Genomic DNA, 22,081 nt, shown 5'->3' on the forward strand with positions numbered 1-22,081 from the left:
GAGAGAGAGAGAGAGATGAAGAGTAAGATGATAATAGGAAAACCATTAGATTGTAAACAGCGACAAACAATAGGAAAAGAGAAAAGAAAAAAAAATAAAAGCAAAATAAATGTTCACTTGTAATAGATAATAAATTAAAGTAAATGATTAACAAATTGTAGATTTAAATTGATCTCCAGTTAATCGGCGTTAATTTGACACCAGATTGGAAAAGATCGACTAATTAAAAAGGAACAATTAATTTCTTTTAATCGGATTAACAAATTGGTTACTTTTCGCTTGAGATGAAAATGGTGACTGATGAGTCAACGTTTATTTTTTTTTCTTTTCTAATTTTTTTTCTATTCTCTTTTCTCTCTGTTGTTGTTTTTTCATTTTCTCTTTTGTTTTCGGTTCATTTTGATTCCTTTTTCTTTCTAATCTCTTTTTCTGTGAATAATTCTCATGATAATTGGGTGAATTAAGTTCTAGTTTATTTCCGTGGATAAGTAAATGGAGAAAACAAAAAACTTACTCTCCTTTGTGTGTCCGAAAGGTTTTTAGTTGACCAGCAATTTTTATGTTCCATCTTTATCACTGTTACTCTCTCATTTTCTTGTGACAATTTTCTAATTGTGTGTTTTTCTTGGTGTTGTACATGGTGAAGAGTAATTCTAATGGTGAATCAAGAATCACCGGACTGTAAATCAAATTAATTCTCAACTTTTGGTGAATCATCTTGATTCTCAACCTTCTCTGACAATCTTGGTTTTCCCTTGTCTCTTTTTTGTTCCTGTTTTGGATTGACCATGTAACCAAATCCAGAAATTCTGAATGACCTTAACTTATCATTATCATTCTTATAGTTATTATCATATGTGACATTGGACCTTCATTGGACTGTTGGCTTGATGTTCCAGTTGAAACCACCAAGTAAAATGGAGACTGAAAAGATAATATGATTATATTTCAATTCTAAACAATCAATCAATCATTATCATTCTCACACAATCTTATATCCGATATCTTTTTTTGTTGCTGTTAATCATTTTCTTATTAATCAACGGTAGAGAAAATCACACAGAAAAAAAAGATTAAGATGACCATCAACATGACAAAAGGAGAGAGAACCATAAGTCAAAGTATTAGAATCAATCTAACTGATTACAATATAATAATTCCTATTCCAGATTGACCAAAGTAAAGAGATGGAGAAAATGAGAAATGAGAAAACAAGTTGCAAAAAAAAAGATACAATTAATTTGGACGAAAGCTTATATTCAACTATCCGGAATCAAGAGTGTTGACAATTAACATGATTAACTGATAAAAAGAACCAACAATTTAAATTATCCAGTTCACAAGAGTTTCCAAAATTAACACACTCTGACAAAATGGCTTATCATTGACACCATCTCATCATAATAATAATTTCTACATCTAATCATGATCATGATCATTGTTAATTATCATGACAATTAAATTCTGTTATAATAATAGTTAATCAAACTAATGATTACTATTAGCCAAGAGATAGAGACTTGAACACATACACACACTTGAATTAGGAGGTAAGTTATTTGCCATTGAAAAAAAAGTTGAATTATTCTGAAAATTCATTAAAAAAAATACTCAGACATGATAAACGCTCCTATTATCATGATTCCCAGAATTTAATATAAATTATTTTCACGATAATAATATGTTACATAGTAAAAATATATTACTTAGTTACTTTAACTTTTTGATAACAAAAAAAAGTTATATTACTTGAAAGGATATCCTAACCATCATCATACAATAATCATGAAAATTATCATGAAAACTAATCATAATTTACAGTTAACTGTTAGTATCAAACCTTAAAACTGATAATAAAATGCTAACACAATGATATAAGAAACAAAAAATTCACATAGACCAAAATGTGAGCTTTTAAATTGTTATAATCATCACTCCCTGTTAATTGTATTAACCCATTTGATGAACTAATTTTTTCCCATTACTTTTTTTTCTGGTCAATCTAATTCATATTAACCTTTACTATCCATAGAGAAAAGTAATTATTACAATTACAATGGATGCAATTAGTTTCCACACTAATTACAATTCAACATTAATTATATTAATAATATCTTTCCTTTAATTAATCTTACTACTCTTTCTACTGATTATTATTACAATTTACAATTTAATTGTTCACAATGAGAATCACATAGAATCAGGTGGATAATTAAAGTTGATTTAGAACTTTTTAAAAACCTTTTTTCCCGATTATAATTCTGTATATTTGTTTATTACTGTTCTCACCCTCGAGTTATTACATTAATAAGTGAACCGTTTCGCTGTTGATTATTTGACTTTCAATTTAATTGTTTTCCGATTGTTAAATTGATTGTGGTAAATGTTTAACAACCAAATAGTTGTTTTCATCTCAACCAAGTTGATTTATTGATTGACCCACAAAGACACCTTAACTATTACTGCGCTAACCTATGTTATCATAATAATACATATTTGACATTCATTATTGACAATTGAAGATGAGGATGATGATGATGATGATGATAAGGGAAACATTAGAGAGAAAGAGCAATATGAATGATGAAAAGCTTTTCTTCCCAAATGATGATTGTTCTTTATTTTTTTTTCTTTTCCATAGGTTATTATTATTTCCATACAATTGATGATTAACTCTCTCTCTCTCTCTGACCATAGTACTGACCATTTAAAGATGATTATCTCTTGGTGGTTATTCAGTTTTACTCATTTTCATGATAACTTTCAAATCCATTAGCATTTGCAAGGTGAACTTGTTTATCTCTCTGTTGATTAAAATGATTTATTAAGATAATCTTTAATTACTCTAATGATTATCTTAGATTAGACTGATTCAATTAGTCTACTATTGACTGAATTCATTGATAAATGATTGTTATTTCAACCTAATTGTGCTACTTGCGATTTAATTTGTTGATATATTATAGCAAAATTTTCAATGTTCATCAGGAAATTAAACTCTTAAGGTTAAGTAAATAGCGATTATTTGAAAATCAATTTAATTGCAACCGAATATTTTTTATTGGTCTTTTGGGTAACAATTAAATTTTAATTCGTTTCCTTAATTGTTTGATCATTTTCGTTTCATTGTATTAACACTTATCTTAATTTGATAACTCACGAAATCATCATTACAATTAACACTAATAACAGTGATTATGATTCATCATAATGATGATAATTAACAAATTACTTTATGAAACTGAATTTGTATCAGTTTGTTTGAGTTAATTGTCATCGTGATGATTAATTTAATTTACTGATTTATTATAATAATTTAGTAGTGTCAATTGGTTGTGATGGCTAATCAAATTGTTGTAACAATCAATATTAAATGTTGTTTAAGGTCAATATTTATGACTCTTGATTATGGTTATTATTATCGTTGATGATTAAAAAGATGATGAATTAACTGTTAACTAATCACTAGAATGATGAATGATGATCAGGGATGAATTGATGAGGAAAAAGGGATAAAAATATGAATTTATTTATAATTATCATCAATCCATTGATAAATCATCTTCACCATGATAATCATTGTCTGATCATCAGATGATTATAATCAATATAATCATTATCCCAATTGCGTGACAAGAAACAATCATCAACGTTGAAATAATTTGCTGATCATCATTTGAAAATTTTAGTTCCAATCCAACCAAAAAGTATCAATTGTTTATCCAAAGTAATTAACTTGATTGTGATCCTTAATTGTTGACAAAATCCTTTTCATCTAATACAAAAGACAGAAAAAAACAATTAAAAACATGAAGCTCATGAGGTCTTAATTAGTGTTGATAACAATGATATTAGTGTTTACATATATTGATTAATTGATTGTTGAGATGAAAACAATTGACCTGCAAACAATTAACTGTTACGATGACAAAAAAAGGGTTACAATTAATATTTTAATTGTGTGATCATGATTTTCATCAGGTAAACTAATGAAAATTTTACAACACGAACATAAATTTGATAATAATTATTATCATCTCATGATGATGTTAATTTTATCTTCCTCCTCCTCATCATCATGATTGAGACATGAGCATCCTGAATCCATGATAATAATAATTTCCTTGATTGTTAGTTATTCTGAGCACACAGAATTGAAATTGTAATCAATAAATTAAATGGACTGGAAAGCTGTTTCCAATTGGAGTTATCATTTTCATTCCCATTGAATCAATTGATGATGATTGTTAACAATCAACTAAATAACTGGAAGCTTCGTAATGATGATGATTATAATCAACCTTGATTGGTTAAAGTTAGCAAATAATAGTTAATTCAACAACTAAATGATCAACCAGCTAATCAACATGATTACAGTTCAGAGTGTAAACAAACGAGTGATGTTTATATTTTTCACTTAATCAATGAGATATCATCACCACTACGAACTGGACATCATCGTAATGTCCAGTTCATGATTATTCAGTCAATCTGATTGATATCTTCATCATCTTATCCTTGATATCTACAAATGATAACCAATATCTTGGAGGGAAAACTCCCTGGAGATTAGACTGTTGCTCTCTCTCCCAGTTTCTTTGTTGTTTACTTGGTTTATCTTCCTTTTCATCTTGATTATCATCTATTGAGGGGAAAAATGAACGAAAACAATATTTAATTAGTCGATAGTTAAACACGATGATTAGTTAACTGTAGTAATTGGAAACTGATGAAATTGTTAAACTTACATTTAAGACTCTGGTGATTTCTTGAGTTTCATGAACAAAATGAATTATTGTTGAGAGAGAAAGTGAGAGAGAGAGAGAGAGTTAATACTTCCTGTGGCAAAAAACGTTCCAATTATCATGAAGATATTCAACTATAAGGAATGAATTAAATTCAAACTTCCAACTTCCTTTTTCCATGTAGACTCATTGATCTGAACTTTTTTTTTATCCAAAATGAAAAAAAAACAGTTCAATCCATTTTCATAGTGATCATAAATTCAAAGTTAATTGTGATCAGTAAATACATTAAAAAAGTACAAAATGTAAATTATTTACATTGAACAATTTAATTATACTTCTAAATACACACACATATTGTAATCAGAACTTTTTCATCAAATTAATTGATTTTTTTTTCATTTCGTCAATGATATTATTACATTGATTTCCACAGCAATTTAACAGTTAATCAATATGATTATTTGAAAAAATCTGATTCCATGTGAATCAACATTTTCAACCGACAACAATCAACTTTTATATGAATCAAAGTAAATGAAGTTAATTATCATTATAATAATAACCATTAATAATTTTGGATCGATAAGTGAAAAGTTTTTTTCTCTTTTCTTCACAATTTATAAATTGTGCTCTGATGTTGATTGATTAAAAAGTCATTATAATGAGTGTATGTCAACTCGCTGATTATTAAGTAATAGACACACACACACACTCACCTTGATTCAAATTGTAATCAGTGTTAATTGTTATTTATCCTAAATGTCATTATCATTATTTATGATTGTTACAATTTCTGGTTCATTAACACTTAACAATTTAATGGTGAAAACTTTTATATTCAATGAATTTGCATTCAATCAATTTGATGAAGATGCAAAGGTGATGATTAAAATGAAACCTTAATCATTATCAAATTGGTTAAAGAATTAAAATCGATAACTCAATCAATTTGATTTCTTTCTCCAATGAAACCATCAATCTCTTTAATTCATTACAATGATACAGAGATGAAGATGATAAGGATGATGAAGATCAAAAAGAATCTCTTACATACCTTTTAATAGTAAAAACCTTTTTCCAATCTTCTTCATCATCATGGAAAATCAGCTTTTCATGAATAGAATTTTTTTATTCTCTCTTTCTTTTCCTCCAATGTAAACACTTTGAGTTCATTATCACCAAACATGAGCTTCCATATACTTAAATCTTGATAAATTTTCTTGTTCAATACATTAACTTATTCTGACATGAAAAAAGTTCAGTTAAGTTTTTTTTTCAACTCATTTAATTGTTGCAACTTGTATATGGTTTCCATCATGATTGTTGACTAAATTATGACCATCATGATATCTATGTTTCAATGATGCTTGGTAATTGATTTCATGTAATTTGTTTACTTGAATCTGCAAAGAAAATTGAATAAAAGTTGAGATTAGATATTCAGAGTATCAGCTGATTGTTTACCTTTTCATTTATCAATTAGAGAATTAAAATTTAATCATGAAATTAACACTCTCAGAACTTTCATCTCCTTCATTTTCCATCTTCCTCATCACCATTAAGATCAAATTTCACATCATCATTAATAAATGATCAGTCATTTTCTTCCTTCTTCTTTTCCTTCATATGATTTTGTTACTCGTTTCATGGGAAACTCATGAAGAAAGGTTAATATAATTTCTGGTTGTTTAGTGGAAAAATTTATCAATGATAAATTTACTTCTCGTTGCTTCCCTTTAGTTGATTTAATCTTCTATCTTGACTTCCCAATCTGCATCCTTATCCTTTGGCTGGAGATAAATATAAACCATCGTCACGATTAATATCAATAATTTCCAATCCAAAATCTCGCATATTATGTTTTGTTTTTCTGTTGATCTGCCAATTTGATCTGAGACACAACAAGAGAAAAGGATAGAAACGATAAACCAACAAAACTAAATTAAAATACAAATTAATTGATCCAGAAAAATGTCATCTTTTTGTTTACCTTGTGAGATTGATTGGATTAATGTATCCAAGAAAACGATGTCATTTATATTTGATGGTGAATGAACAATGATGTGATGAAAAGACTTCATTGAACAAGATGAAATAATATTGATGATGATAATGATACTCTCTCTGTGCGTAGATGTTGATTGTAATCTGGTTAAAATGTAATGATTGACTAGCTCATTTATCTTGGTGAAAAAAGTGTTGGTTTGAAAGCAAAAAGTGTATCAAGTTGCTGCTCATCATGTAACGTATCATGTTGTTGGTGAAATGACTACATTGATGTTTGGTTAATCACCATAAGAGTAAACTGAATACAAGAGTTTACCATCAACAAAAATGATCCAAACAACAGTAACAAATAACAATACCATAAACAACAACAACTGGAACAGTTACATGAACAGGAAACAGAAAAAAAATCCTTTCCTTTTCCTTTTTACTCCTCTGTCTGTCTTAGGAAATTTCTTCATCTCCAAGTCTTCATCATTTTCTTGGGCCTTTCCTTTTTCATCATCATCCAATTCTGGTCTTGTTACGATTCACCATGTAACCCTTTTTGTAATATTGTTAATGGACGTTAGAAGATTTGACGTGTTAACCAAGAAAGATTTTTTCTCTCTTCATCATCACTCTTTTCCTTAATCATCTTTCATTGTTCAGGTCTTTTTCCTTATAAGATTTTTCTTCTTTCTCCTTGGATAGCTGAGTTCAATATCGACCTTGATACAATGTCAATCAATGGAAACAAAAGAAAAGCATTTGCATGATAAACTGGAAATCCTTTTTTTTTCTTTTCTCTTTTGGTCTTTCTCGTTATTCATTCCTTAACCTATGGTAAGCTTGAAGTAGAATCACAAAACGATGATGATGATGAAAGAATAGGCTGAAAATTAAAGAGAATCAAGTTTCAGCGATCTTCTTGTTGATCAAATTTGATTGGTGCATAAAACTGTCATTATCAGCGATAAAAAAACAGAGAATCCAAAGAAAATTAGACAAAGCTGATTATGTTGATGGTTGATTGTGATATGTTGATGATGATGATGATGATAATGGGATACCAACTTGAGATTTAACAGACTGCAACATGAAAAAGTGACGTTCATTTGTCCAATTAGTAAAATGATATTATCCAATCTTTTGTTTAATTAAGTGGAGAAATAATTAAAACAAAAGATTATCATGATATTCAGTATTAAAGAGAAACCAATTCATTATCATGATTATGTTGTGACGTTTTTTTTTGACCATCGCGTGATTAAGTGACTTGGGTCAATCTCTCATAAGATTTGTCACCATTTTGTGTCAAGCAAATAAAATGAAAGAGAAAATAAAAGATTGGATTAGAATAAGACTGAAAATGGAATAACAAATTTTGGATAAACTTACACGCGAAAAAGGCGACAAAACGATTTGTACAAAATCCAATGGTTAATGAACGTAACAATTAAGGAGATAGAGTATTAAATCTGATTACTGGCCACAGAGTTTAAATCCAAACAATTAGTTAATGTTCAATTTCAAGGATCAGGTGAGTTGGTGTTCAGGTAAAGATGAGATACATTAACCATACACAAAGTAATCTAATTAACATGGAGGCAAAAAGGGAATCAATTAACAAAGAAGAGAAAAAAAAATAAACAAAATGGCGACAGTTAATGTTGATATATTTAGAAGACACAAAAGAAATAAATTACTTACCTGGTTGTTTGTTCCCATGTAATTCTGACAATTTATCTCCTTGATTAGTAGACGACATTTAATCACAATTAGAATCACTTTGATTGAGAAAGAGTTAAATTAACAAGATGAATGTCCAGTCGTTTTCATGGCTCATCACACACAAAGGAAAAGAAAACAACTTACCTTTTATCTTTGAAAATCGTTGTTTAATTAAAGATGAAATTCGTTAATTGCTAATAAGCTGATTGTCTACATTAACCATTGGCTCTTAATTGGGAACAAAAATTAACAATTTCATTTGGAAAAGAACAAAAATGAAAAAAGAATTAGAACAAAAAAAAATGTTCTTTTCTCTTTGACAGTTTTTCTCTTTTTCTTTGTCAACATGATCACCGGTCATTGGAATATCATTTCTCCTCAAGTGTAGATAAGAATCTCAATTGTCATTATGTCAATTGTTTTCTCTTTAGATTTGATTGTTTCGTTTTCACCGATCAAACTGTTTACTAAATTGTCTCTTAATTGTCTCAAGATATGATTTATCTTCATCTTCTCCATCAAAATGATTAACTCATCGTCTCCGAAAATCCTTCAAGTTGCTTTACCAAATCAACTCTTTTCTCATCATTTTAATTTCATTTCTTCCTTCCATCTTCACTTATATTCCTCCCTATCTGTTACTTTTGGTGTTTCTATCTTTGTGTCACCATGATCATGACGATGATGGACATAAGGATGAAGGTAGAAAAAAAAAGAAAAGAATAATCAAATTTATCTATTATCATTTTCGGTGATGTGTTAACCTCTTTTCTTTGACACCCCTTGGTAACAACCTTTTGACTCATCGTTTTTTTGTTTCTCTTTTTCCTAATCTGATTCCTGATAAATCAATTGTCAGAATTGAATCTATGGAAAATTATCTTCTCTCAAGGTGTGGTTATTATCATTAATTTTCTAAATGTTCTGGTGTGACCAATGGTGATAAGTTTCCATCTTCTAAAGCGAATTGATAACATTAGATGAATTTTTCTTTTGTTCTTCCAATGGTTTTGAATGTGATTCCAAATCGATATGATGATTGGTGTGAGTGTTAATCAAGTGGAAAGTCAATTTGTTCTTGTTTTTTTTACCCAACTGATTCTCATGTTAAAGATTCAGATGAGATTATCGACAAGATAGGAATCAATCACGTTCTTTGGTTTTTTATTAATATTCTACTTTGTTGATAAGAATATTCTTTCAACTTGGTTTTCTATTGTATGTGTGAATCTCCAGGATGTGTAATTTTCCTTTGGCAGTTGTTTTTTTATTTTCTACAATTCAACAATGGATGACAAGGAGAAGAGAAATGAAGGACCCAGAAAGAGGACAAAAATGGATGGAGATCATATGATGGAAAAAGAAGAGAGAAGAACAAATAATGATGATGGAGACAAAAAGAGAAAAATTAAACTTTAAGATGGAACCAAGAGAATTTCAAGTTTCAATGGTTTCTCTCTCTCTCTCTCTCTCTCTCACTCACTCACTTTATCTTCTTCCATTCAATCCACCACCAAATATCCATGACATGATGATTATTTCTTCATCTTTCTTTCAACCCGGTGCACCATCTTCATCTTTAGAAAATCATCTCTGGCGATGGGAGAAAATTTTTTTTCCATCAACAGAATAATCAACTCAAGCTCAGGAAAATCTATTCTTCTTTTAATATTTTCCTTTTCTTTTCCATGGTAAAGACAAATTAGAATGATTATCGATTGAGACTGATTTGGAATCTTCTGTTTGTGTCAGAGTCACGTCAGTATATTCAGTTGAATAACATAATGGAATGAGAATTGAGATAATTCAACATGTTTATTTATCTGTTTTTTCATCTTCTCTTGTTTATCATTCACTGTTTTCTCTGGTTCCGAAATAATCAAGGTAATCTAGTGAAAATCCATGGAAATGATTCTCTAATAACCGTCCAAAAATAGAGAAGACAAAATGCTAAAGAGTATTGATTATATCCAACCGAATTATAATCATTTACTCTTACCATTGTGACTATCAGACAATTAACCAAAAATAGACTTTAAGAGTTAATTGTTTGAACAACATGTTGATATTATTATTATTTTCCTCAGTCTTTTGTCAACGTTTCATCAAAAGAATTGATTAACTTTCATCTTCTTTCATTACTAATCAAAGATTTCATGGAAAATCATTTGATTGTAAGATTAGATGAAATTATAATCATAATTTATTTCACTTTCTTCTCAAAAGTCACTACAATAATAAAGCTTTTGGATCAATTATTATCATCATAAGGTTAGTTAATTTTCTTGATAAATTATTAATATAATTTCAACTCATTCTAATCCATTGTTTTTTTTATTACAGCCTCATTTTCATCATAATAACAATCAAAATGATAATTGTTGATGAGGAAACATCGGAATCGTCAAGAGAAGGAGAAAAGAAAAAGACAAAAGAGGAAGTTGGAAATACTCAGTATGGAATATGAAGTTTATCCTTACGACAAGAGGGAGAGAGAGAAAATTAGAATGGATTGATGGAAGCAGAAAGAAGATGAAGAAATTATCATCCATTCCCTTGGAAATAATGGAGTGAATTCCTAGAATGAGATGAAGGCGAAATCAGATTCACCAGCGATCCCAAAGTTCATTTCCTTGAAACAAAAGGAAAAGTGTTGTATGTCAATAGATGAAGAAGAAGATGAGGATGGAGATAAAGAAAAGTTAGAAATAACATCATCTACAAGCAAACAGAGATTCTGTTTATCTTTACCTTTACTCTGATTCTTTTCTCATTTTCTTCAGGAAGATGATGATTAAGATGATGGAAGATGAATAGGAAACCTCGTTAGTATTCAATATGTTCACTGACTATTGGTTAGAATAGGAATTTACATGATATGAATAACCTTGTCATCTCTGGTATTTTTATCAACTCACTTTGAATATCGTTTTTCATATAAATATTCATACTTTTTATGCTAATCTAATTCCTAGAACTCAACGTTTTCCTTTTTCCTCTTCATCATCATCATCATCATCATCAGAAATTAAGCCTGTCATAATTAGTTAATCACTGGTTTATTTTTTTCTTCTTCATATAAACTAAACCCAAATACTATTTACTTATTCATTAACCAAAATAACTCATTTTTTCATTTACTATCATTTTAAATAATATTAACATGGAAACTGATAAATTGTTGGAATATGATTTAGTTACAATTAGTTAGGAAAATAATCCAAATCAATTTTTATTTCCTTTGGAATTTTGTTTTCCATTTGATTGTTTTTATTTCCAAATCAATTTCAAAGTTCCAATTATTCTCAGGTTACTGAATCTATTCTGAATTTTCAAATTCTACATGGATAATGTTTCATATTCTGTTTTTTTTATTCTTTTAATTCCTTCATTATTTGTTCAATCAAAGATTGACTTGATTTCTATTCTGTAGATTCTCTGGTTAATTTGATGATTTTGTGGTTGCGATTTCAGGGAAAATCCTGAGGATGATTATCGTGATTCTCATGATGATGATGTTCCAAAGATCCAGTGAAAGTCATGGTGGTTACATGTTCATCTTTATCATCATCATCAGCAAAATAAAAGATGATGAAAACAAAAGACCTAAATTATTATGTCTCTAATCTGATGATATCATGAAAATGTAATCAGGTAACCGAAATGATGGTGAATCATGAGTAGGAAGATTGTGATGGAAAATAATGTTAATCGTTGAAATTGATTGAATTTCGAATTTAATTTAATTCCAAATTGGACTAACAATTCAAGTCCATCGTCATCAGAGATGAACAACAATTGAAGAAACAATTTATTGGATTAAAAAGGATATAAATTAGCAGAGAATTGCTTGATTGTAGAGAATCAATAATCACGAGAAAAGAATCAAGTTAATTGTGATTAACCAAAATTCTTTATAAACTTTTTGACAATTTAACAATCCAAACAATTGGAACGAACTTAAATTTTTAGGATTTCGATCAACTAAATCAATCAATTTCCACTATTTTGACATTCATCTGATTGATTGTGAATTTAAATTGATCAAGTTGACAATCAACACTTGGACCAATTTATTGTTTGGTCATCAAATTGTTAACCTAATTGTTTGAAATGAGAAAATCGTCAATTTTGTCTTGAGGACGAAATTTAGATTATCAATAATTTGCTAATCTTTGGATTAGAAATTAAAAGAAACTGATTAATTGTGAATCTTCATCAACGGATTAATTTAATCCTTAATTGCTAAAGAGAAACAAAAGAAAAGTAAATGATAAGTTTTCCCAATTGTGATGATTAAATGTTGTTCAATACAATTGATGATCAAGATTATCTATCGCTCTCAGATTATCAACTAATCCATTAAATTGTCAACATAAAACAATCAACTAAATGTAAATTGTTAACCATTAACTATGAATAAATTGTTAACATGATATTTACAAATGTCGACTGACAATTTGATAAATTGTCTTTGTCTCAATGAAAAACATTAAATCATCATGACGATCAAGTTAACAATATCACATTTGAATTTATAAAATCTCATGATAATGATGATAAACATCATGAGAATTGGAATGAATTTATTATTATGAACCGAAAAAAAGAAAAAAAATTTAGAATTTGAAACTTTGAACATTCGCGCGCTTCTTTTCCCGGTCATCATTTTAATCTCACTTTTCAAAGTCTGTTCTTTATTATCAACACAATTAATTAACTGTTTTCTATTCTAATTAATTTAATGGTTGGTTAAATCAACAAATTCTTGTGATGTTCTCTCAATACCAAAGGATCAGACGAAGAGATTATCTTCCATGACTCTAGTTGATTGGAGATTAACTCGTTACATGTTAGGCCTTTGATTTGTTTCTCGCTCTTTAATCAAAGTTAATTGTAATCGATTATGAGATCATCTTTCTAATTGTTTCATGTTCCATCTTAATCCTGTCAATTTTAACAGTTAATCTCTTTGGGTTTTGCCTCTGTGTCTCACCAACAAATTGCAACTTCAAACATCAGCCTTTTCTATACCATCGTTTAAATATTCACAACATTTAATGGCTTTCTTTTTACACCATCGCCATTTTGTTTTTTTTTATTCTTTTCTCTAACTTATTGATACCTTATTATTAGGTAAGAGAAAATGTTTTAACATTTTCAAGTTACACTTTCCCATCATCATCATCATCATCTATCCCTTCAAGGCTCTCAATCTAATGTTTATATCATCCTTTTGTTAACGTTTTTATTTTTACCTTTATTACAAGTATAACCATCATCATTATTATCCTTCATCATCATCAACCTTTCAAATATCAACATCATCATCATCTTCATCCTCATCAACAATAAATGATGTTTCATAAGCGACAAATCTTGATATTTACAGAGACTCTCCAACTGATTTACCAGTGGTTTCGTCTCTCTACTGTATTAACTTGTGATTCCATTATTATGACCTGAAGCAATTGAGACTCTGTGTATTTTATGTACACCATTTTGTTTCAATTAACATCAAATCATCCTCTTGATAATCTTCTTAATAATTTGTATTGAACTTGAGTTTTGGTGGTGAGAGAGAAAGAGGATGTCACTCAAATCTAGTGTATCTTCAAATCACCTGAGATTCTGATCGTTGATGTTGATGTTTGAACTTTGATTTTCTTGAGATTTTTATGTTTCCTTTTTTTTCCACTCGTAATTTATATGGTAAATTGTTTTATTTGATTACCATCATTGATGTTGAGTTAATTGTTCCTTCTTGTTTTCTGTTCTTATAAAAACAATAGATGTCATGAAAATAAACATTTACCTCTCTCTCAGGTTAAATTGTATTAAGTAAACAAAATGTCTAAAAGTGATAAACAAAAGGTAAGAAATTAAGTTTAAGAGGAAAGAAAAAATTTCATTAAGATGAATCAACAACTAATTAAATTAAATTTAGATCATTGTTTTTGTTTATCTTTTCTTTTCTCCATGTCATTTGCTCAATTCTGTTAATTGAAAAGATCATGGGAATAAATCAAGTTAAACAATCAGAATTTAAAAATCATACTCACAGAAATAAAACAAAAAAGTTACTTAGCTTAACTTTGATGATAAATGATTAACAGATGAACTAGAAACATCTAGTACATGTAATTGTTGAAGTAAACAATTGAGAAATTAGGTTGATTAATCTGAATACTAGTTAATTCAATCCAAGTGAATTTTGATAACCATAAAAAAGTAATCAAATATTATGATTAACTCAGAAAGAGAGAGAGAGAGAGAGAAAGGTTAATAAGTCAAAGGGTAAAATCCAATGTTAATTGTAGACCAACTGGGAAATTACTTTGATTTTTTCCTCTCCTTTATCGTTGATACGTTGATTGCTTATAAATCGACAATTAATGTTAATTTGGTTCATTTTTCTCTCCATTAAATATTGATTATCATCTTTCTTGTTATATTTTCCTCCAACAGGCAATCGGATGTATGGGTGCTAATCGCATGAATGAACGTCTTCTGGGACTTTATTGGCAAATATTATTAGTTTTACTAATTGGAGATATTGTTGTTGGAACAATTTGGCTCTTCCGTTATAATTTATTATTAACTAATCTACGATCTGATCTCATTTATCGACTTGACAATGATTATGGCTTTGATACAGATTTCCAGGTAAAGAAACAAACACCTTCCTATATAAATGAAAACAAGAGAATAGAATTAGTTAAATTTGTATAAAAAAGGAAACAATTACTTATACATGTTGTCCAGTATAATTGTTACAAATAGAAGAAGGGAAAACAGTCCAACAATTAGTTGAATTTATCTCAATTGAGTAAATAATTAAGTAAATATATTGTTTTGTTTGTTTTTCCCAATTGGTTGTTTCCTAAAAATCATTGAGTAAATTAATTTGTTGAAGGAAAACATAGTAACACTAATGTTAATTAACTTAATTACAATTTGATTGATGAAAAGGTTAACATATTGTTGTTGCTATTAGTTGAAAATTAAACAAAATTTAATCATGAAAGTGAAAAGAAAGAGAAAAGTTAACCAATTAAAACAACAATCAATTAACAAATGAGAGGGAAAACAAATGAAAATGAAACAATAAAACTAAAAGAGAAAACAACAAATGAAAAGAAAGAGAAAAAGAAAGAGTAACCATGGAAACAGTTGATTGGATGAATTGGTCACCAAGGGATTGGAGAAAAAGTGAAAACGAAAATTGTTGTTCAATTGTAATTAACTTTTCCTTTAATTTATTCGTAATTTAAATTTTTTATTATTATTTTCTGTTAATTACATGATTGATAATCGAATTGTGATGCTTTTGTGTTTCAGGAACTTTGGGATCGAGTACAAAGTGAACATCAATGTTGTGGTATTGATACGCCTTATGATTACAATGTGACCCAATGGTTTGAACGGGAACATGCAACTTATGAAGGATCACCGTTTCTTGTGCCACAATCGTGTTGTGCCTATCACCAATTCCCGTTAATTGAAACAATCGATGGTTCCAGAGGAGTAGATGAAGGATTAGGTAACAATAATGGAATTGGAACAAGTCCTAGTGCCATAAGTGATGTAACAATTAGTAAAGAAGAGATTGATTCAAGGTCTTCTACATCCAAATCTTTACAAGACAATGGTGATACTAATGCTATCGGTGGTGGTGGTGGTGGTGGTGGTGGTATAAGAGGTAGAGGTAGAGGTGGAGGTGGAAATGGTGGTGATTCATTTTTAACTTCTAGGACCACAAGTGCTGATTGTATGGATAGTTATAGACCCGAAAATATTTATACCAATGGTTGCTATGCCCAGATACTTGAATGGTTACAATCAAGTGTCGATTGCCTTTCGGTTTGTGGATTTTGTGTGATAACTTTTCTTAAATTGTGTTTCGCTTTCATCTTACGTTATGAGATTCGTGAGATGATACAGAAAATTAATTTAATTAAAGGCGATAAAGAGAGAAATGATTCAACTGCCCTTCAAAATTTAGAGGCTTATCTTCCAAGGCCGTCCATTCAGCCTGATCAACCTCTTCTCTCCAATCAATCACCTCACAGCCAAAGTAATAATACTAATAATAACACTACGAATATTAATATTGATAATAGTAATTCTAATTCTAATCCTAATCCTACTAATAATAATACTAATTCTAATAATGTTAATAATTCAAATATTACTATTACCGCCAATAAGCGTAATCGCATCTCTACAACTAATCAATCTTCATTTAATAGTTCAATTGGAAGTTATGTAAGCTGTGGTGGTGGTGATTCTACAACAATTAACATACCAAGTCGACAATCACCTCAATCAATTGGTACCCTTGGTATCACATTTTCATCTTCATTAACAACATCACCTCCAACCAATAGATTGATTATCTCAACAACAACAACAACAACAACAACAACGGTAACAACATCAACATCAACATCAAAATCACCAATGTTAATTAGTAAATCAACTAATAAACAGTCAACTATTGTTTCTACAACAAAAACATCACCAACATCACCAGTAACCTTAATTACAACGGTAACTAATTGTTCATCTGGAGCTGCGACTAATATTTTACCACCAACTTCATCATCAATTGTTAATCCATCACAATTGCTTGGATTAATTAGTTTACCAATAACTGGTGATAATAAATCTAATAATAACAAAAGCAAGTCTTTCAATAATAGTAATAATAATAATACTAATCAAGTTGTGGTGACCAATTTTTGATTAACACACTTTTCCCACAATTAGTTAATAATATTCAACAACGAAAAATGGATTTTCATAATTATCAGCTAACAGCAACTTGCATTTAATTGTTACCGTGACAATTTCAATTCAACTTGTTCAATTATTGTTATTTAATCAACTATTTGGGATGGAAATCAATTAAATCAATCCCTGTTTGGTGAAAGAGAGATTGAGAGAGTGAGAGAGAAAACAAAATTAACACTATCATAATTGTGAATGATTTTTTCTCCATCATATTAATTGTCTTCCTTTAATCAAATTGATGAAAGATGAAAAAACCAAGGAAAAAGTGTTGACGACAATTAATTATTTCCAAGAGGAAACAATCAATCGATGTTAATTGGCGACGATGGAGATGATTAAGGATCGACTTTGTTTTTTTATGGTTGGATAATCAAGTTACAATTTAAATTAATCAACTAACGGAATCAATTGATTATTACCAGTGATTGTTAACAAACTCATTCTCTCCCTTGTTTAATTAAATTTTTTATCATGAAATCATTTTGTATAAATTGTAGAGCAAATTAAGAAAAATTGAAAACTAATTCTAGCTCATTGTATTATTCAAATGTTAATTAACAAGCCTAAAGCCTTTGAACCATTTAATTCAAAGGATGATTGAAAAAAAATCAATAAATTTACGATGACAATTAAACTTACTGATTTACCTTTTCATTCAAACTTAACAGATAACTTTTGGTAAGATAATTAATGTAGTTGCTCAAAAGTGTCACACTTGACAAGATTTGATGGTGAGCATTACCTTACTAATTACATCTTACTAGTTAATTGATTAATTAGTAAATCTCTCTCTCTCTCTCTCTCTCAGTGGCCGATGAAAAGTCTTCCGGTTCCATGAACAGCATCACAACAATTTACCTGTAAAGTGAATTAACTATTGGTAGAGATAAACTTTTCTCCATACAAACATAAACAAACGCATCATCGTCAAACCCGGAATTGCTATTGATCTTCATCTTCATCTTCATCTTCATCTTCATCTTCATCATCCTCATCTTCTTGTTCAACTATTCAGGTGAATGTAAAGAGTAGTTGATTTGATTTGATTCCTTTAATTGCTGAACAAGAACAACACAAAATAACTGAATCACCTCTTTCATTGCGACCTTTGCATCTATCATAAGTAATAGAGTTTTTCTCTCTCTCCTTCTCTCCCTCACTCTCTCATTATCTCCATCATCAGATTAAACACCATCATCATCGAATTGATAATCGGTATCAAATACAAATTCATCATTTACCTTTAGGAATCGTTTGTTTATCTTTGGGTGCCTTTTGTTTTCGCGTGAAAATGAGTGTCCATTTATCGTGTTCATCATCAAATTTGATGATTTTCATGTTAACATTATTTTCGGTTGTTAATTTAATCGGTGCCAATTCTAAATTAATTCCTGGTAAATCTCGAGAAACAATTAAATTGTCATCGTCCGTTTCTCCATCTTCAACATCGTCATCTTCCCTTTCGGCCGATGAACGGGTTCTCTTAAGTCAATCACACATGCAATTCACCTTTGACCTGATGTCGTCCATCGTAATGACCGAAGCTTATAATCCCAATTCAAAGCTATTACAATCAATTGTTTTCTCACCTTTAAGTATCCAATCAATTCTGATGATGGTTCATCTCGGTGTCAAGGGTCGCACTCGAGCTGAAATCGCTTCCGCCCTTCATTTGGACAATTTCCTCACCTCCAACGGGATTAATACAGTTAACGGTTCATTCATAAGGACTCATCAAATTTTCGGGGAATCAGTTAATTCACTTCTAGATGACGATGAGATAATTAAATACTTTTCTATGGCTAATCAAATTTTCATCAACAAAGATCTAAATGTCAACACTAATTACAAAAAAGCTTTACAACATTATCATGATGCGACTTTACAATCAATAGATTTCAATTCCAATGGTGTGGTTGATGTAAGTTCACCATGATAATCAAATCAAATCAATTAATCAACTTAACTTTGACTGCAATTTTGTCACCAAATGATTTGGAAACACAACAACGTTGATTATTGAGGAAATCATGTTATTGTTGATTGATTGTTGTGATTGAGTTTTTTTCTCTCTCTTGATTGTTAAACTTTCTTTTTCTTTTTAATTGCAGAAAATTAATGATTGGGTCACCAAAACAACTAAAGGAGCAATTAAAAAGTTTCTCAGTTCACCAATATCTCCATCAACAGCTCTCGTTGCATTGAACGCGCTCAGTTTCAGAGGTGATTGGTTATATAAATTTGACGAACAGGAAACTCAGAAAAATTCATTATTCCAATTAACTAATGGACAGAATGTGAGAGTCTCCATGATGGTCGGTAAACTACCGATCGCATTTGGGGAAATTAACGATGGCCGATTAAAAGCATCGATCATTGAGCTTCCATACAAAACTCAACGATTAGGACTGTTCATGGTTCTGCCGTTGGAAGATTCACCGAACGCCCTTTTCAACCTAATGAGGTCACTTAATTCAACGAGTTTCACCCAATTAATTGCTTCCATGAAGAAAAGCAAGAAAGGCGATGAGGTTAATGTACGAATTCCCAAGTTCGACATATCGTCCAAGCCCGATTTAACTACGATTCTCCGTTATTCTCTTGGTCTAAGATCAGTTTTCTCGGGAGGCGAAGCCGATTTCACTTCCATGTTTGATAATTCATCTTCTTCTTCTTCTTCCTCTTCATCATCCACATCATCATTATCGCCAATATCGTTGAGTCAGTTCACTCATCAAGCCGTCATGTCGATCGATGAAAATGGTTCAATCGCCGGAGCCGCAAGTGCCACTTTAGTTGAACGGGTCGGACTTTTCAATGGACCTTATTTCGAGGCCGATCGACCTTTCATTTTTTTCCTTACCGATAAACAATCAGGTCTAATTTTGTTTGCTGGCATTTTTGCCTCACCAAATTAATCAATCATTCATCACCTGACAATTAACTTATCGCCATTCATATTCATGAAATTCATTATCATCCCATGAAAATTATATAATATCTGATCTCACCTTTTCTTCATGGTTTCTCCTTGCTGATTAAAAGACAATTTAATTAATCGTCTTAATCCTTGATCATAATTTATTCACATGAAATTATCACTTAAACGCTTCATCATGATTGTAATTAAATGAAGCTGGGAAATCTTAATTGTTGTTAAAACTATTAATTATCTAAGAGAAATATATATTCATGAGATTATCATTTCTTTCATCACTAAATCATTGGATTATTGTTAAAAATATGTTTGATTTAGATGAAAATTAAACAAATTAAAATGAAATTTATTTTTAGCTGGAAAAATATTTAATTCAACAAAAATAATGATAATCATAATTAACTACAAGGTTATTAGGTTATCAAATTAAAGGTTAGATTAATATACCTTTAGACTCAATTTGATTAACGGTCCAACTGATCAGTCAGATTAAAGGTTGAGTTGCCTCTTAATTGTGGCTAAATTGCTGCATTTAAATGACAGAAATGTTAGTTAATTTGTTTGTTTTTATAAATCATCAAGTCACCGACCTGGTCCAGTCTGAGAAGAGCAAGAAAACCAAAACCTAACAGGATCCAAATTAAATCATCTTAAATGGTCACTGATTAACTTGATTAACCAACATTAGAGTAGTTTAATTGAACACAATCAAGTTTAGATTGATCAAGATTAATTACAAGTTGGTCGACGATAGATTTTGTTTTTGTTTTCTTTCAGTTAATCAACACAATTTTCATCTTAATTCAGTTCAGTTTATTTATAATCTAATTTGAAATTCACATTATGTTGACCAATCAAATGATGACCGGTAAATGTTATCATTACATTGTCATTGTTTTATTGATTGTTTTGTCTTCCAATTGTGTTAATACACTTGATCTTGGTGAGATTCTGATTCCTGGACAACAATCAATTCTGTTCATGGAGCAAGATTTATCATTGGAACATCGGAAACATGATAATTGGAGGATTATCTCAGTTCATCTTAAATCTAAATCAATTTCATCTTCGACAACGATAACATTTGGAGGTTCCAGTTATCCATCTTGGTTCCGATCGATCGATAAGTGTCTCAAATGGTTTAATTACTTTGATACCAATCAAGTTCTACAATTAATTGAATCCAATACAACAATTAAGTTCATCCCAACGGAGACAATGAATCAACTCTACAGTGCTTGTGATCTATCTGAACGGATTAAAGGTTCATCAGTCAATTCAATCAATCGAAATGATCAAGAATCTCCTTTACTGGTCAATGGTCAGTTAGATGAAACTGATCGAGAAAAAGTTGATAGATTGTTGAAAGAGAAATCGAAACAATTTAAAAAAGTTTTAATTCGTTTCCATTACAATGAAGATGATGTTAATTCTGAGGTAAAACCACTCGAAGGTATAATTGTTAATATTTTACCTGGAATCGAATCTAATTTAACTAAATCAAATCAAAGTGACCAATTAACGATTGATTATTGCAGAATTTATGATAAAATTAATGTAGAAAAATATTTAACCATCAATCCGAAAACACCAACAATTAACTTAGAATCAAGGTTTATAGAGATTGTATCAACTCTATGTCGAGATGCTTTAGATTTGATTAACGTGCAAGAAAATTTATTCAACGATCTAATTGTTGGCCAACAATTAAAGGAAATTAATTTTCTCGAAGTTGATAATGAAAGTTGGAAATCAAGAGGAACTCGTAACTTTTTAATTCGTCTCCATACCAGATCAAAAGCTCGTCCATTTAAATGGTTAATCAACAAACCCGATTATCTATCCCAATGGAGTTTAATTGTTGATCATTGTGACATTT

The 22,081-nt window shown here is 29.8% G+C and overlaps 2 protein-coding genes and 2 long non-coding RNA genes across 16 annotated transcripts in view; 2 read left to right on the plus strand and 2 right to left on the minus strand.

The window, feature by feature from the left end:
* Positions 1-17,898, plus strand: part of LOC128386116 (DEP domain-containing protein DDB_G0279099-like) — a 39,590-nt gene extending 21,692 nt beyond the window's left edge. For 2 of the 9 annotated variants that reach the window (XM_053345088.1, XM_053345089.1), the window contains exons 3-4: positions 14,937-15,134; positions 15,810-17,898. In XM_053345088.1, the coding sequence (XP_053201063.1) occupies positions 14,937-15,134; positions 15,810-17,216 (1,605 nt within the window). In that variant the 3' untranslated portion in view covers positions 17,217-17,898. Of the gene's footprint in view, positions 1-132; positions 1,551-13,159; positions 13,605-14,045; positions 14,181-14,260; positions 14,343-14,936; positions 15,135-15,525; positions 15,707-15,809 lie in introns of those variants that run through there. The other 7 variants (XM_053345090.1, XM_053345091.1, XM_053345093.1 and 4 more) reach the window with 7 other exon arrangements.
* Positions 2,655-9,196, minus strand: LOC128386127 (uncharacterized). Of its 5 annotated transcripts, none has more exons than XR_008324870.1 (8): positions 8,613-9,196; positions 8,448-8,524; positions 7,812-8,329; positions 6,739-7,695; positions 6,213-6,639; positions 5,803-6,151; positions 4,749-4,768; positions 2,655-4,642 (listed from the first exon to the last, which is right to left on the minus strand). It is a non-coding gene; the product is annotated as an uncharacterized LOC128386127 (long non-coding RNA). The 5 variants fall into 5 exon arrangements; XR_008324868.1 differs by having other exon boundaries at positions 2,655-3,775; positions 3,863-4,642; positions 6,739-8,329; XR_008324871.1 differs by having other exon boundaries at positions 6,739-8,329; positions 8,448-8,486.
* Positions 14,998-15,532, minus strand: LOC128386128 (uncharacterized). Its single transcript, XR_008324872.1, has 2 exons — positions 15,223-15,532; positions 14,998-15,154 (listed from the first exon to the last, which is right to left on the minus strand). It is a non-coding gene; the product is annotated as an uncharacterized LOC128386128 (long non-coding RNA).
* Positions 17,899-18,204: 306 nt separating the features above from the next.
* On the plus strand, positions 18,205-20,322 carry LOC128386117 (leukocyte elastase inhibitor-like). The gene is made up of 2 exons (XM_053345098.1): positions 18,205-19,185; positions 19,376-20,322. Exons 1-2 carry the CDS (start codon positions 18,556-18,558, stop codon positions 20,180-20,182), a joined length of 1,437 nt encoding a protein of 478 aa, XP_053201073.1. The 5' UTR covers positions 18,205-18,555; the 3' UTR covers positions 20,183-20,322.
* Positions 20,323-22,081: the final 1,759 nt, after the last annotated feature.

The sequence above is a fragment of the Panonychus citri genome, unplaced genomic scaffold (assembly GCF_014898815.1).
Source record: "Panonychus citri isolate SS breed McGregor unplaced genomic scaffold, ASM1489881v1 Contig00063, whole genome shotgun sequence".
Taxonomy (NCBI): domain Eukaryota; kingdom Metazoa; phylum Arthropoda; class Arachnida; order Trombidiformes; family Tetranychidae; genus Panonychus; species Panonychus citri.

Coding starts and splice junctions, on each gene's coding strand:
- LOC128386117 (XM_053345098.1), top strand. CDS start 18,556: ATGAGTGTCCATTTATCGTGTTCATCATCAAATTTGATGATTTTCATG. Junction 19,186..19,375: donor ATTCCAATGGTGTGGTTGAT/GTAAGTTCACCA, acceptor TTTTAATTGCAG/AAAATTAATGATTGGGTCAC.